The 12,953-nt window shown below is 51.9% G+C and overlaps 4 protein-coding genes across 4 annotated transcripts; all 4 read right to left on the reverse strand.

Annotated features, from left to right (window-relative positions):
- Positions 1-623: 623 nt before the first annotated feature.
- A1O5_13300 (uncharacterized protein) lies at positions 624-1,001 on the reverse strand (the record flags this gene model as incomplete). Its single annotated transcript, XM_007753866.1, has 1 exon — positions 624-1,001. The coding sequence occupies one exon, from the start codon at positions 999-1,001 to the stop codon at positions 624-626; it is 378 nt and encodes a 125-aa protein (XP_007752056.1).
- A 2,441-nt stretch (positions 1,002-3,442) lies between these two features.
- On the reverse strand, positions 3,443-6,990 carry A1O5_13301 (uncharacterized protein; the record flags this gene model as incomplete). The annotated part of the gene is made up of 2 exons (XM_007753867.1): positions 3,443-5,960; positions 6,017-6,990. 2 exons carry the CDS (start codon positions 6,988-6,990, stop codon positions 3,443-3,445), a joined length of 3,492 nt encoding a protein of 1,163 aa, XP_007752057.1.
- A 605-nt stretch (positions 6,991-7,595) lies between these two features.
- On the reverse strand, positions 7,596-8,601 carry A1O5_13302 (uncharacterized protein; the record flags this gene model as incomplete). The annotated part of the gene is made up of 2 exons (XM_007753868.1): positions 7,596-8,230; positions 8,286-8,601. 2 exons carry the CDS (start codon positions 8,599-8,601, stop codon positions 7,596-7,598), a joined length of 951 nt encoding a protein of 316 aa, XP_007752058.1.
- A 1,047-nt stretch (positions 8,602-9,648) lies between these two features.
- A1O5_13303 (allantoicase) lies at positions 9,649-12,309 on the reverse strand (the record flags this gene model as incomplete). The annotated part of the gene is made up of 4 exons (XM_007753869.1): positions 9,649-11,193; positions 11,243-11,647; positions 11,698-12,066; positions 12,127-12,309. The coding sequence occupies 4 exons, from the start codon at positions 12,307-12,309 to the stop codon at positions 9,649-9,651; spliced, it is 2,502 nt and encodes an 833-aa protein (XP_007752059.1).
- Positions 12,310-12,953: the final 644 nt, after the last annotated feature.

Below are 12,953 nucleotides of genomic sequence, written 5' to 3' on the forward strand. Positions count from 1 at the left end.
ACAGCTGATGCACGCCTCAAACATCACGACCATCATGTTCTCGGTGGGATTGAACACCCCAGAGCGTCCAAGTAGAGATGTACTAGCCTCTGCATCCCCTACGGGGCTACAGCGCCTAAGCACAAAGCTCACCCACTGTAAGCACCATCCACACTGCAGGGTTTTTCTTGGTTAATATATCATCGACCCAAGACCAAGGCAACCAACGGTTTTGACGCTGAGACACACCGCGTCCTTAATGAAGAGAAGAGTGTCGAAGGATGCCAAAGTGCTCGTTCTGAATAGAGCTATCTATATCACTGAGATATGGGGAGGAAGCAAGACCAGAATGCGTACCTCAAAATTGTCCTTCAATGCGGCCATGGCTCTGTTGCCCTTGGTAAGTCAATCGAAGAAGCCATATTCAACACCATGTATATGCTCGAAATCCCCAGAGTTCAAGCACATGCCGAAGAGAGAAGCAAGTTTTTTTTTTTGGTGGAGGGGGGGGAAGCTATCCATTCTCTGAATGCCAAGGAAATCCAGGCCTGCAGGGCGATGGATAGGGACTGAGTCATGGAGACCTGGCCATTGGGGATGGAAGAGATCAGGAAGAACACGGTGTGATATTGAAACCCTGTCTTCTATGCGCGTCCTTTTCCCAGATCCTTTCTCAAATGCTCTGGAAACAGACTCAACACCTGCGCAATATGATCCGATGGGGAGTCAAGGTTGCTGTTTGCCGTGGCTGGGCGAGCTTCAGGATCTGCGACTGGCCTTCTCAACGTTCCGCGCCACCTCTCAGCACGTTGGTACAGGTTGTCATAATATATATTGTTCATCATGGTCTCCAAGGCCGACACCAGGGTCTCTTCGATGTTGTCACCTCCCGGACTGGGATTCATTTTCCTTTTTTGTGCCAGTATCCGCTCGAAAACCTCCAAAATATGCTTCAATGCGCTTGGATTGGCGTAATAGCTGAATGTGCCGGCTTCAATCTCTGGGAGGAAGGCCATGCCCATATTGAACAACATCTGGACACTGACCTTGTATAGGCGCGACTCTGTACTGCAACTGCTACAGCGGCGGATGGCCTGGTGCCAGTTCCTGACATATAGCCGTTGCCGCCAGGCATCGGATTCTGTCCACTCCTTTGACGAGAATGATGCAATCGAATCCAACAACAACCCTCTGGCCTGCGTTAGTGACCTGCGTTAGTGAGTGGACGATGGGCATGTCGCATCCCATGTCCTCCACAGCACTGGTTCCCTTAGTCAATGGGTCGTTGGACGGAGAGTCTTCGAGGAGGACAGCGTTCGTGTATGACTCACACAATCGAACTGCCCGCTCGATTGGCACCATCATGTCTAATGTGGATCGACTACGGCTGGCTGGCGACGCCTTGAGCTCCTCCCACAGCCGTGATGCCGCTCTTACGTGGATCTTCGCCACCGAATAATTCCTCTGCATGTTCTCACATATCCAGGCGACCAAGCACGCGACCGTCAGGCACAGCTTGTTGGGCGCCTTTGCGTTGGCCTTTCTTGGGTTTGGCTCCTTCAAAAATCCACGGCCTGGGAGGATTATATTCCAGGCATACTCTCCCGGAGCGAATGCATCTGATTCATGGGGTGAGAATCAATCCGTTCGATAGCAGGGGACAGCAACAGGGCAAGGTTTGTACCTTTTGCAGCTTGGCTTCCCCTCATCGCACTTTAGCCGTCTGTGTCTTTTCACACGAAATAAGCATGCAATAGTCGAGACAGAAATGAGGCTTTTTCACATACTTGCATGTCGTACAGCCGCTCCGCACTTTATGATGAAGCTGTTTCAGACGAGGCTTGCCATTGATAATGCCAGTGGCTGATCTGTTGTCGCCGGCTTCTCGCTGGGCGCCCTTACCGGCGGTATGTATGGCGCTAGATGCCTTGCTCTTGCTTGATTGAAAGTCTAGCACCAACTTCAGAAGGGCCTTACTCCGGTCCACTCACACGGAATGTTGTTCCCATATCAACACCGGAACGTCTGGAGCTTTCGGAAATGCCTCTTCGGTCATCGCCCGAATGAAGTATGTGGCTGGCGATTAGAACTTTCGGAAAGCGCCTTTAACAAGCTCCTGAGACTCAACATAGCACAGTTGTCGGTCGGCATTCGGCTGTCCGCTAGGGCCTAGGAGCAGTTTGTAGGTGAGTGAAGATGGAGACGGGGTAAGATGCTCTTATGGTGACGTCTCTAACATTTGAGGCTCAGACAGCTTGGGGCCGAGCGCCTTGATCAGGGCTCTACCAGAAGCAAGTGCTATGGCCCACGACGTCGATCAGGCCTCCAGCAGACACGGCAGGACTTTGGTACAGGGCAGTACAGGGGCAGAGGAGCCAACAATCGACAACTACTAGTGGTATCGCGGCACAGGCCATGCTGAATCGCCAGGCACAGATTCTCATTCACCCGGCCTTACTAACCCGGGGAGCTCGTATAGGACCCCCCAACACGTTCAAGGTTGTTCGAGCACGCAATCAACCACATCGCGAATCAAGACGCTTGCACCATATGACAGCGCCAATCTATTGCCGCGGCTGAATGACCAAAGCCGGGTTGTGTCCACAAAATGCCGGGAAGAGTCCAATTAGATCCCTACAAGTACAGCTTTGTCTCCATGGAGCAGACAAGCAACGCAGATGATCGTGGGAACATGAACATAAACCAGATCAGCCACACCAACGCGCCGTCAAGCCGTCAAACCACTACTGCGTATCCTCGAACACCAATCGACGACTATATCCATGTCATGATACTACAGCTGCAACCACGTCCAGGACGCGCAGAAGCATCTACATACCTGGTATTCGATTCATTGGTTAAGATGATAGCACCAGAAGATGGGATATATATGTCCATGGTCCTTGGGGGTTTCCAACTTCAGGGCAGCCTTTCAAACCCCCGATCAGCGTCTAAGGCCAGAAACGGCGCAACACACCAGCCTGTTCTGACGGCCTCATTTAGGACGCGCGTACTCTTGTTGCCACGACTCACTTTTCTCCCGGGGGCACCGCTCTAAGCACCATGGTTGATCCCTATGCTCTGATAAATTACACGATAGCACAGAATTATCAGGCCCAATGTACGGATGTAGGCAGGGTAGGTCTTTCACCACAAGGCATCCTTGTCACCAGCTGAAGACTCGAGCTGAAGACATGCTCCGACGGCAAACAAGGGCCTGGTTAGAAATGCTTGTTTTCCAATTGAGTTATGCAATTATATTCTATAACTTATAGCACGCGACCCGATGCAAAATTACAATCGCGGAAATAAAGGAGATGGAAGCCTAGCAGTGCAATCTATACCACTCGTCTGTCCTGTCCTCTCCTGTCCTGCCCTATTATATCCTGCTTTTCTCATGAGAACACGCCAGTATCGATGCTTGTTTCCTTTCCTGTCCTCGCCCAGCTCCACCCTATCATCTTCACAAGAAAAAATAGTGAGGTTGACCGTCCTCATCAAACCGGACGTGCCAGGAAGGTTCAACGTTGTTGTGGTTATTGTTGTTGCCCGCCGGTGACGTCTGGTAGTACTGAGGGCTCGACCTTAGACGACCTCCGGCCCAGCCCTGGCCTGGGCTGTGCCTGATTTGGAGGGGACTGGGCTTCGACGTTGTCCTCGGCAGCCGAGTCTGTTGCATCGCACGCTTCGGTGTCGAAGGCAAGTGCCCGGCCGCGAAGCGTGCCGCGTAGTTGGTGTACCACCAAGAGGCGGTCTGGCGCGGCGAGGTTTCGTTTGAGCCATCATACCCCTCGTCATCGTCGGGGTGGACCATATCCTCGTAGTCTGGGAGAGGACTTTCTTCCTCGTCGTGCTGCTTTTGGACAAAATCCTCGCCGTTATCGTCCCCGTCATCGTCACCGTCCTTGTCGCCATCCTCCTCTCCAAACCCATACCAATCCTCGCATTCGTCCTCAGGAGTGGAGGAGTAGAGTCTCTGTCCCGAAGAATCATAGTGTAGCTCGGTTTCGTGACGTGAGTCGTACCCAGTATTGTCGGGCAATTGCTGGTCAGCTCCCGCTTCCACTTTTATGCCGCTGGTGGTTCTGGCACGCTTAAAGGCGCTAGCCTGCGTCCAGCCCTCATTGCCGACCTCTTGAACGTCCTCATCGACTTGATCCAAGGTTCTCTTTTGTCCCGCTCCCACATTCTCCATACCTGCACGTCCCTTAATATTTAAATCTTTCACTGCAGGGTTTGTTACCTCTCCCCCGGGGTTATTATATTGCACCCTGTTCTGTCCTTGAAGCAGCCGGATCTGCTCTTGTAGTTCCGCAATCTGCCGCCTCTGCTTTTGGTGCTCGTCTAGCAATTCTGCCTCTTTCCTCTGCCAATAGTCCCGTATCCCATCCGGGTCATCTGCCTGCAATAAGAGCTCTTGGTACCAACCAAGCAGGTCCCTCATAGTTGCAATTTCTTCTTCGTACGGGGAGACGATCGTGGAATGGAGATCCCGCTTGATTTTCTCTTGATAGAAGAGCTCCATGTCGTTGAAAATCTCGCGCAGCTTGGCCTGGACGGATGGGGTCTGGTAGAAGAACGGAGGCCCTTCACCACTGGGAGATCGTTGAGAAACCAGAGGGGTGCCAGGATCGGATTTCAGGAAATGGGTCTGAGGCAGGCGTTGATTGGGACTGTGTTTCGGTACCTCTGGAAGAAGCTCAGGATCAAGTTCAGTATCGGCACTTGGAGCCCTGTTGAAATGCTGCTGGTCGTCGCATTCAACCCATCTCGTTGGCGTTGAAGAAAGGGTTAACCCAGGCCCAAGAGTTGGCTTTAACTTGATAAAAGAGGTGCAATCTGCTCTCTCTCTGGCCTGTCTGGTCGAGAACGCAGCAGATCCCTCAACCTCCCAAGTTTGACCCTCTGAGTCCCTAACCCACATGTCAACGACGGCGTGATTGTCGTTGGTTGAGCGTGCGTAGTTTTCCAGTACGACTGTTGGGAGTTTGAATTCGTACCGACCGACACCCGCCTTAATATCGATGAACAATTGTCCTGGGCGTGGGCCTTTTTCTGTGGCAACCTTGAGTTGGGCAGATGAGGATTGAGGGCCATCTTGTGCACCACTGTTCACAGGAGATTGGCCGTCTCTGCTCTGGTAGCCGCCACCCCTACCGTCTTTGTTGCTCCTGTCCCTTTCGTCCTCAGTATTTCTGGCATCGGAGTCACCCCCCGCATCACCCCCAGTAATACCACCGCTCCGAGCCTCCACATGGTCACCATCAAGGCAATCTTCCTGATTTTGGACGGTCCTCTCATACAGAAGCATATAGGGGGTGAAGCCACCTTTGTGGTTGAGAATGTCTGTGAAAGAGATCTTCTTCACCCTTAGCGCATCGTTGAAGACATACCAAATTTCTCCTCGGCGAATGTAACAGACGTAATGGCCTCGGTCTTTGTCACCTTGGTGGTTCACGATGGCCTCGAGCCGGTAAATGGCCGACGTAGTGGCCGGTTCGCCTCGCCTCTCCAGAAAAGGGGTCAGGTCTAGCTCCTCCGGAATGTCTACCTGTGTGGCGTCCTTTCCGTACATCACATTGCCTCTTCTGTCCTTCATCAGCTTGAAGCGTGCGAGCTGCACAAATAGAACCTCGGGCGCGGAGTAGATCTTCTTCCAGTGATTCCTCTTTGCGCCATGTTGATTTTCTGAGTCGGGCCCTAATCCTTGCCGTCGGCAATCACTGCAGAGCCATTCAATATCATTTCTTGAATTCTTCGCAAGGCAGTCTTCCAACCTCACCGGCACATCGCTAATGGGTGTAGCTGCCAACGGAAGCGACAATATATTATCTATAACGAGGGACGAGAAACGGGTTTTGACGTTGCGCCGGGAGCCGCATTGCATGCACCGGACACGCTGCGTTTGCGTGACTCGTAACAGCTCATATATATCTAGGTCATGCAGGTTCGCAACTTTGGTCAAGGTAGCCTCTTCCATTCTATTCTCACGGTCAGCTCAGTCTAGATGTATTGAATGTGCTGAGGTAAGACTTACCTGTGTGCGTATCGGCCCACCCGCTCCTGGATGAAGGATCGGAGCTGGTCAACACTGAGTGTGATCAACCAACCCAGGAACTCGGAAGCACATTGGTCTTCTCTGGCTTCCTTCATTTTCGTCCTGAGCATGTCGCCTGCAAGAGGGATTCTCTCTTGATCGCGCTGGGGATCTGTAACGTAGTCCCAAAAGATTTCTATAGCAGCGTTAACGGTCTTCCGCTTATTGTGACTTTCATCCCAATAGACTCTGCTCAGCTCGAACAATTCACACCACACGTCGGTGTAATCGGTGAGAAACGATGTCTCAGTGTCGTCGTCAATCTGGTTATCCCCGCGTTTTAGGCCAATCAATGCGTCGATCTGAGGTTTGCTGTAAGTTTTGACTCTCAACCCTGCTCCCGTCAGGTTGGGAATGTGCCGATTTTCAATCCAGGACATCAATCTGTTGCTGTGCAGTAACATGACTATGGTGGCATTGCGATAGCAAAGGCGGCCTGGATTCTTGAACCCATTCCCAACATCTGAGCGTATTATTGATCTCGCCGCCACTATGGCCTCCCTTGGCGCCCTCAAAGGCGGGTGGAATTCGAGTCCATCCGACGTGGTCGGACTGGGAATTGGATCAATCCCCATTCCTCGCGCAGGAGGATCTACTGCCGACCCTTGAGCGTCCTCGGCATCGCCCGAATGAGCCGAGTGTTCTTTTTCACAGCCCTTTGCTTTTGACGCTGGCTTGCCTTTCGTTCGGCTATCCCCTGAGGCTTTGGTTTTCGATCTTGTTTCCCTTTTTGCTTTGCGTTTCGGTGGAGTCTTTTGCGCGGCCCCATGTTTGGGATGACTCTTAGCTGGTGTTTTACTTTTTCGCGAATTCTTCGGCGGTGCTTTGCTTCTCGCTTGACCTTGTGCTGCTACAGTCTGAGGTCCATTGCTGGTACAAGCCCGTGATCGTGCTTGGGCTCTTGTCGCCACCATGATGAAGTATAGGCAGCAGGTTTTGGAGAATCGAATTGACAAACACTGAACAAGGGACAGGGGGGAAGAGAGGGTCGGAGAATAAGAATGAAAAGAAGTAAGATGCTGGGACAAAGAACACTGGTGGGAACTGCGCAAGTGAAGTCGAAGCACTGTCTGGCATGTTTGCAGACATGGTTGAATGGGTGCAGCATGGTGAACAATAGGCGCTTCGAGAAAGGAATAGACCCAAAGACCAACAACGGCTGAAAACGGACACGTCGCTGCAACAATGGGGTGAGGATGAATGTAGCATTGCGCTGCGTGCAGAAGAGAAGAACAAAGTTGAACCACAATGAGAGTGTTCCTGGTGTTTTTCATCATATTGAGAGGCGACCGGGAGAGTCAAACAAAATCACGTGACGCTCCGCAAACAACAAACAAGGCTGTGCGCAAACAAACGGACCAGGCTGTTTATGGCATTTGGCTCCTCGAGAAGTTCCGAGACCGGAAAGTTCTGATTTCATAATTATGGAATAAAGACAATCGAGTCGTATCGGTCTTGTCGCTAGAAAACACGTAGATTAGTCTTGTGCGGTTTCTGTCGGTCCCTTTGGTCGAAAGTTTCAAGAGGATATCACAGGCTTCTGGGATTTCCCATTGCCAAAAAAGCGTCTCCAGTCTTCTGAATTGCGATGATTCTCCCCAACTCTGAGAGTTGCAATCCCAGATCCATTGTCCGGTGGAGAGGGTAAGGGTGCGGGTGCATGTGACCCTGCCGCAGGCTTCTCTACTACAAGCTTCTCGGATGGCACCAAGTCCACCGACGGCGCTGTACTCCTTAGTATTACCATATTCTCCAACTTGTTCGTTCGTTGTCCTATTCGTAGACAGAAGAGAATGGCAGCTATCAAGGCGCAAATGCCGAGAATCACGCCAATTGCAATACCAGCTTTGGCGCCATTACCCAGTCTCGCGGAACTAGAGGTTGGGGAAACGGCAGTCTCGGCTGCTGCAGACGCCGTAGATGAGGACATAGCAGCAGGCCCCGTCGCTGATGTTGGGGTTGTCGCTGCTCGTGTAGCGGCCAAAGAGTAGGTCGTGGCGATGCTCTGGGTGCTGATCATTGTGAACCCAGCTGCGGTGGTAGAGTCTGTCCTGTTCTGGGAATCACAGAGCATGAAGTTGCAATAGGTAGGGAACTGGGGAATTTTCATTCCCGCTTGGATTGGCGCAATGGCATACGTGCCATTGGATTGGACTGCAATATACCATCAACGTCTTTTCCCTATCCTGGTCGGGTTGAGCAAGCTTACTCTGGTTTATATTGGCCAAAGCGAACTCATGCGAGCCTGGACTCATCTCACAAAATATCGACAGGTCTACACTCTTCCAAACCGTCCGGTAGCTGACTTGGATCACATCGATATTGTTCAAGGTCAATGGCTCCGTTGGATACAGAAAGGTCGCATGTGGCACCATATCCGTGTTTGTGGTTGTGGCTGCTGCGGTGACTATACTTGAAGAGGTTGTCGATGCGTCGGTGATCTGTATATCGGTTGTGGACGAGGTTAAAATCGCGCTCGCTGTTCCCGGTCCAGCATCGCCGGTGAAGTCAGGACGAGGGTGCATCTGCGGCGCACGCCGGACATGATGCACCAAGTCTTGTTGTAACATTTAGAGGACAGCGACTGGTCAGGAATCGAAATCGCAGTTTGAATTTTCGTGGCCGTTTACCGACATGGTCCCTGATGGATCGACATACACAGGGTTCGCTTGGGAAGAGAGGGGTGTCTCATGTTAATGGCATTCCTGGCTTTTGACAGATTTCCGGCGCCGTCGAGTCAACGACAAAGTTTCAGAAATGGAAAAGGCCAAGTAATTATTGACGCTGCGGAGGAAACGGGAGACACCAGGGCCCAGGAGAGCAAGCCATGATTAGATTCGTCCCGATCTGGAGAGTACGGCTATCGAGGGGCCCAGGGTTCGAGACATTGGTCGGATGGCGCTGAATTTTGGCGAAATTGCAGCCATCTGGCATCAGCAGCTCAACCTCCCAAGTGGAGCTGCCATACAGTCAATCTGGTCGCTAGTCGGCGTGTGGATCTCACCGATATCGAGGTAGAGTCCTCCGTACTCATCAGCAATGACCGGTTGTCATGAGGGCGAGCTGAAAAGCATGAAATCCGAAGAGATGGAAGGGGGAGGGAGGGTGAACTGGAGGAGAGAAGGAAGCGTTCCCACATACCTGATAAGTGGGTACGTAAGTATACCTAGGTAGAACCTTGTACCTAAACGGCGTGACTTAGGCACTTCGGCGCGTACTTAGGCGGTGCTACATGGCCGCCGCCCGCCCGGCCCCCCTCAAAAACCGGGCTCCCCTTTCGGTACCTGCAACATGAATCATTGTGGTCCTTCCATCCTACTCACTCGATACCCAGTACAGTGATTGCGCAACCACCCACGTTTTGCACGAGATGTAACCTCCCCCAGCTGACGCAACAGATAACTCGTACCTCGTATATTTGGTATGTCATACAGTGGCTCGATAGCTGAAATAATGGTAGATTTTGTTGTTCCATGTCACCAACTATAAGTGCGACTCTCTGCATCAACGCCTCGCTGTCCCGGTCTCAAAGGGCTGTCGCCAACTATGCTTAACCCTCCAAAATATCTTTTTCAAAATGCACTACTTCGCCAGCCCTGAGCTGTCGTCCCAATCGTGCCGATGCTCCCTTCTCGATGGAGGCCATCCCCGTCCAGGTTCAGCTTACCAAGGACTTCCGCTGGAACGGTAGGTATATATTTCCTCGCTCGCTCCCTGTTTGTGCCGCCAATACCCGCTCCATAACTGATGAGCATGTCTGTCGAGGTCGGAAGCGAAAACGGTAGCATCAGAGACTGATCCAGTGTCAAGGCATTTCGGTTCATGGGTGGGTCCGTGTCCTGCTCGACTGGCGAGGATATGGAAGGAGCCGACACGTGGTGGGGTGTGCTGGAATCTTTGTTTGCTGGCGTTGACGTTCCATTTCGCCTTGCGGGTGTCGTCGTCCCCGACTCTGACGCATCGACCATGGGCGTCAGTGGTCGCTTGATCAACGACTGTTCGCCTCTCTGTAATTGGGTCAGGAACTTCATATGTGTTTTGGACAGACTCTTTTCGCCGACTTCTGCTCGATAATTCTTGACGGCATGGATCAACTGTGTAGGAGTGAGGCGTTGGAGCTGGACTAGCGTTCCAACGAGAGATTCATGATCCTCGCCCAGCGAACTAAAACACTGCAACCATTGAAGCAATTGGATGATGGGTGCGAGATGCCGCCGTGCGGCGTCAACCGTACTCTCTCCAGTCGATATTGTGGAGCCGTTCTCGTAATGTTCCGGTTGTCGATTATTCGTCCGCGCCCAGTCCTCAATGGCAGACACATTCATTCGAATTTGCATAGCCTTGGTCCTCGAAAGGTACTTCTTTGTAGTCATGACCCGGTTGAATAATTCTGCACCAATCCAATAAAGCAGCTGCGAAAGGATCTGTGATGTGATGACTGAATGAACGTCGTACAGGTCAAGCACAAACAGGGTCGAAGACAGAAGCGAGGTAATGTTGCGTGGAGATGTCTGGGCCCGCCGCTTGGGTGAGGGAGGTCGAAAACGCTTTTCCGGCGCCTCATCCTGCGCTTTCGGCTTGGATTTGAAGACCTTCCATTCTCCTTGGAAAGCAATGTCATCCAGGCCAGGTATCGTTTCATGATCCAACATCGCCATGTCCAGAACCTTGTTCATTCTCCGTTCCGCATCTCGGATGATGAGGATAAAGGTCTCATTGATCAGCTCTGCAAGTTCGAGCTGATACTTGGATGTGGCCTGCACAAGGCCCGCGTCCTTCTTCAGATAATGTAGAAGCAGGGTAGCATTGGAAATCCAGAAAGCGAGCATGGTCATGTCCCATTGGTAGCGTTCGATGACATCGTTAATGAGATCCATGGCTCTGGTAAGAACATCGTCTAGGAGAGAGGCCGTCATGTGATAGTGGGCATATCGGGCCATGAGGAAAATCAGGTTCGCTGGTATAGGCTTCTGCGACGGAGATCGTTGCGGAGTCATATTGGTGATGATAAGGTCAAAGATGGCGTCCAGCTTGTCGGCCTGAAAGACAAACATCTGGTCACCAACGCAACGGTCCCAGATAAACTCTTCCTCGTCGACCTCAAGATCAGTGGGTGACTAGAAAAGTCAGTAAAACACATGCGGCGCCATTTTCGGGTTGGCTTACCTCTGGCTGTTCGTCGAATCCCAGAGTGGACAAATCGACCTCCAGGTTAGCCGCGCTTTCTTGCATTAGCATCCGTCGTTTCATTTCGTTCTCTGCCATCTCTTCTTCGAACCGATCCTGGGAGAAGCCCGAGTTGTAGAAGTCGTCTCCCAAGCTTGACATTCCGAAATGATAGCCATTCTCATGCAGGTAATGAGAAAAGTCGGACCCAGGCTGGACAAAGTCAAGCGCGGTGCCTCCAGAAGAAGATCTGATGTCAGGGTCGGCTCCATGATCAAGCAGCATTTTGGCGATTTGCTTGTGGCGATTTGTCATTGCCCACATCAAGGCGCTCCACTGATTTCGATCTTGTTTGTCGACGATGGCTCCAGCGTTGAGAAGCGCTGCCACAACTTCATGATGTCCCTGGCTCATGTCAGTCTGAGGAACTGCCATGTTATTATGGCTCCACGTACAAAACAGCTAGCATATATCAGCGGCACTGTACCCTCCTCATCTGGCTGATTGACGTCGACATATTGCTTGGCCCTACCTCCAACCAGCTTCTGAATACGGGCGACGTCTCCGTTGCTTGCTGCCATATTAAGGCTCTTCTGTAGAATCTCTTTCTTCTCGCTGTCCGACAGGCTGTCGTCCGTGGCGATGGCATCTTCATCCTGTCCAGGACTACCATCTTCCCGGTGATGCGCCTGAGCTGCCACCATTTCCATTAGGCGCGAGTCACTGTCCTGAATACGGGCAAAGGTTTCTTCGTCATCGTAGGCCGGGGTATCCAGATGCAGATCGAAGGTCAGGGTTCTTGCGGGAGTCGGAGCGGTGATATACTGGGATGAACCTATCCACGGCGAGAACTTGTAAGTATTCGTCTCCACGAAGCACGAGACATTTGTGGGCTTCTTGCCTTGCCATCCATCATACATCTCTGTTTCCTCGCCATAGCTGGGAAAGGAGCGGCGGTCATCTAGGGACGTCGGCAGATCATCTGGAAGCTTGCGAGGGGTCTGTTGAGAGGGAGATTGCGGGAGGAACTGGGCGTCGCTGGGCGTCACTGGGTCACCAGCGTCCATAGTGTAGGCTGCGCAGAAATGCCAGCAGGCGTGATCTCATATCGGGAGGAGGTCTTGTGCTGAAGGACAAGGCTCATCTGGCTTCTGCTGTAGCGGTGTGTTGTTTATAGGCCGATGCCATACTCTATTGGAGACCGAAGCTATCTAAGTATTCAACCTGGGAGGTTCCAAAGGACGGTGGTCTGTCTGCTGTGGTCCATGGTGGGAGGTTCGCCTCTGACCTCTGCCCGCACCGATTGTTATCCCAGTCGGTCGAGTCGCGCTTGTTCCGTGCTTGGCACATGATGCCGCTTTAAGAAGGCCTGTTCACTCTTGAAACCCGTTCTTGTTCTAAATAAAAAAAAAAGGTAAGTGCGAGTGTCTTGACAAGTATAGTGAAAGATGGTTGAGCATCTCTTTGCTTCACCACTTACCTGGAAACATGCCTAGAGGCATTGTTCATGATACTATCATCAACCCGCCGTGAACCGGCGCACCTCTGGCGGTATTAGTCGATAAAGCGACGAGATGTTTGACAACCTGGAAGATGAAGGACAAAACGCGTGAAAAGCCCGTCCTTGGGAACTGGTAGTCCTTGACTGTCAGTCAGCCTTGTCTGAGAAATCCCAATTCCATTGGGAAGATCTCATTAGTATGGGACGCAG

The sequence above is a fragment of the Cladophialophora psammophila genome (assembly GCF_000585535.1).
Source record: "Cladophialophora psammophila CBS 110553 chromosome Unknown aczJe-supercont1.46, whole genome shotgun sequence".
NCBI lineage: Eukaryota > Fungi > Ascomycota > Eurotiomycetes > Chaetothyriales > Herpotrichiellaceae > Cladophialophora > Cladophialophora psammophila.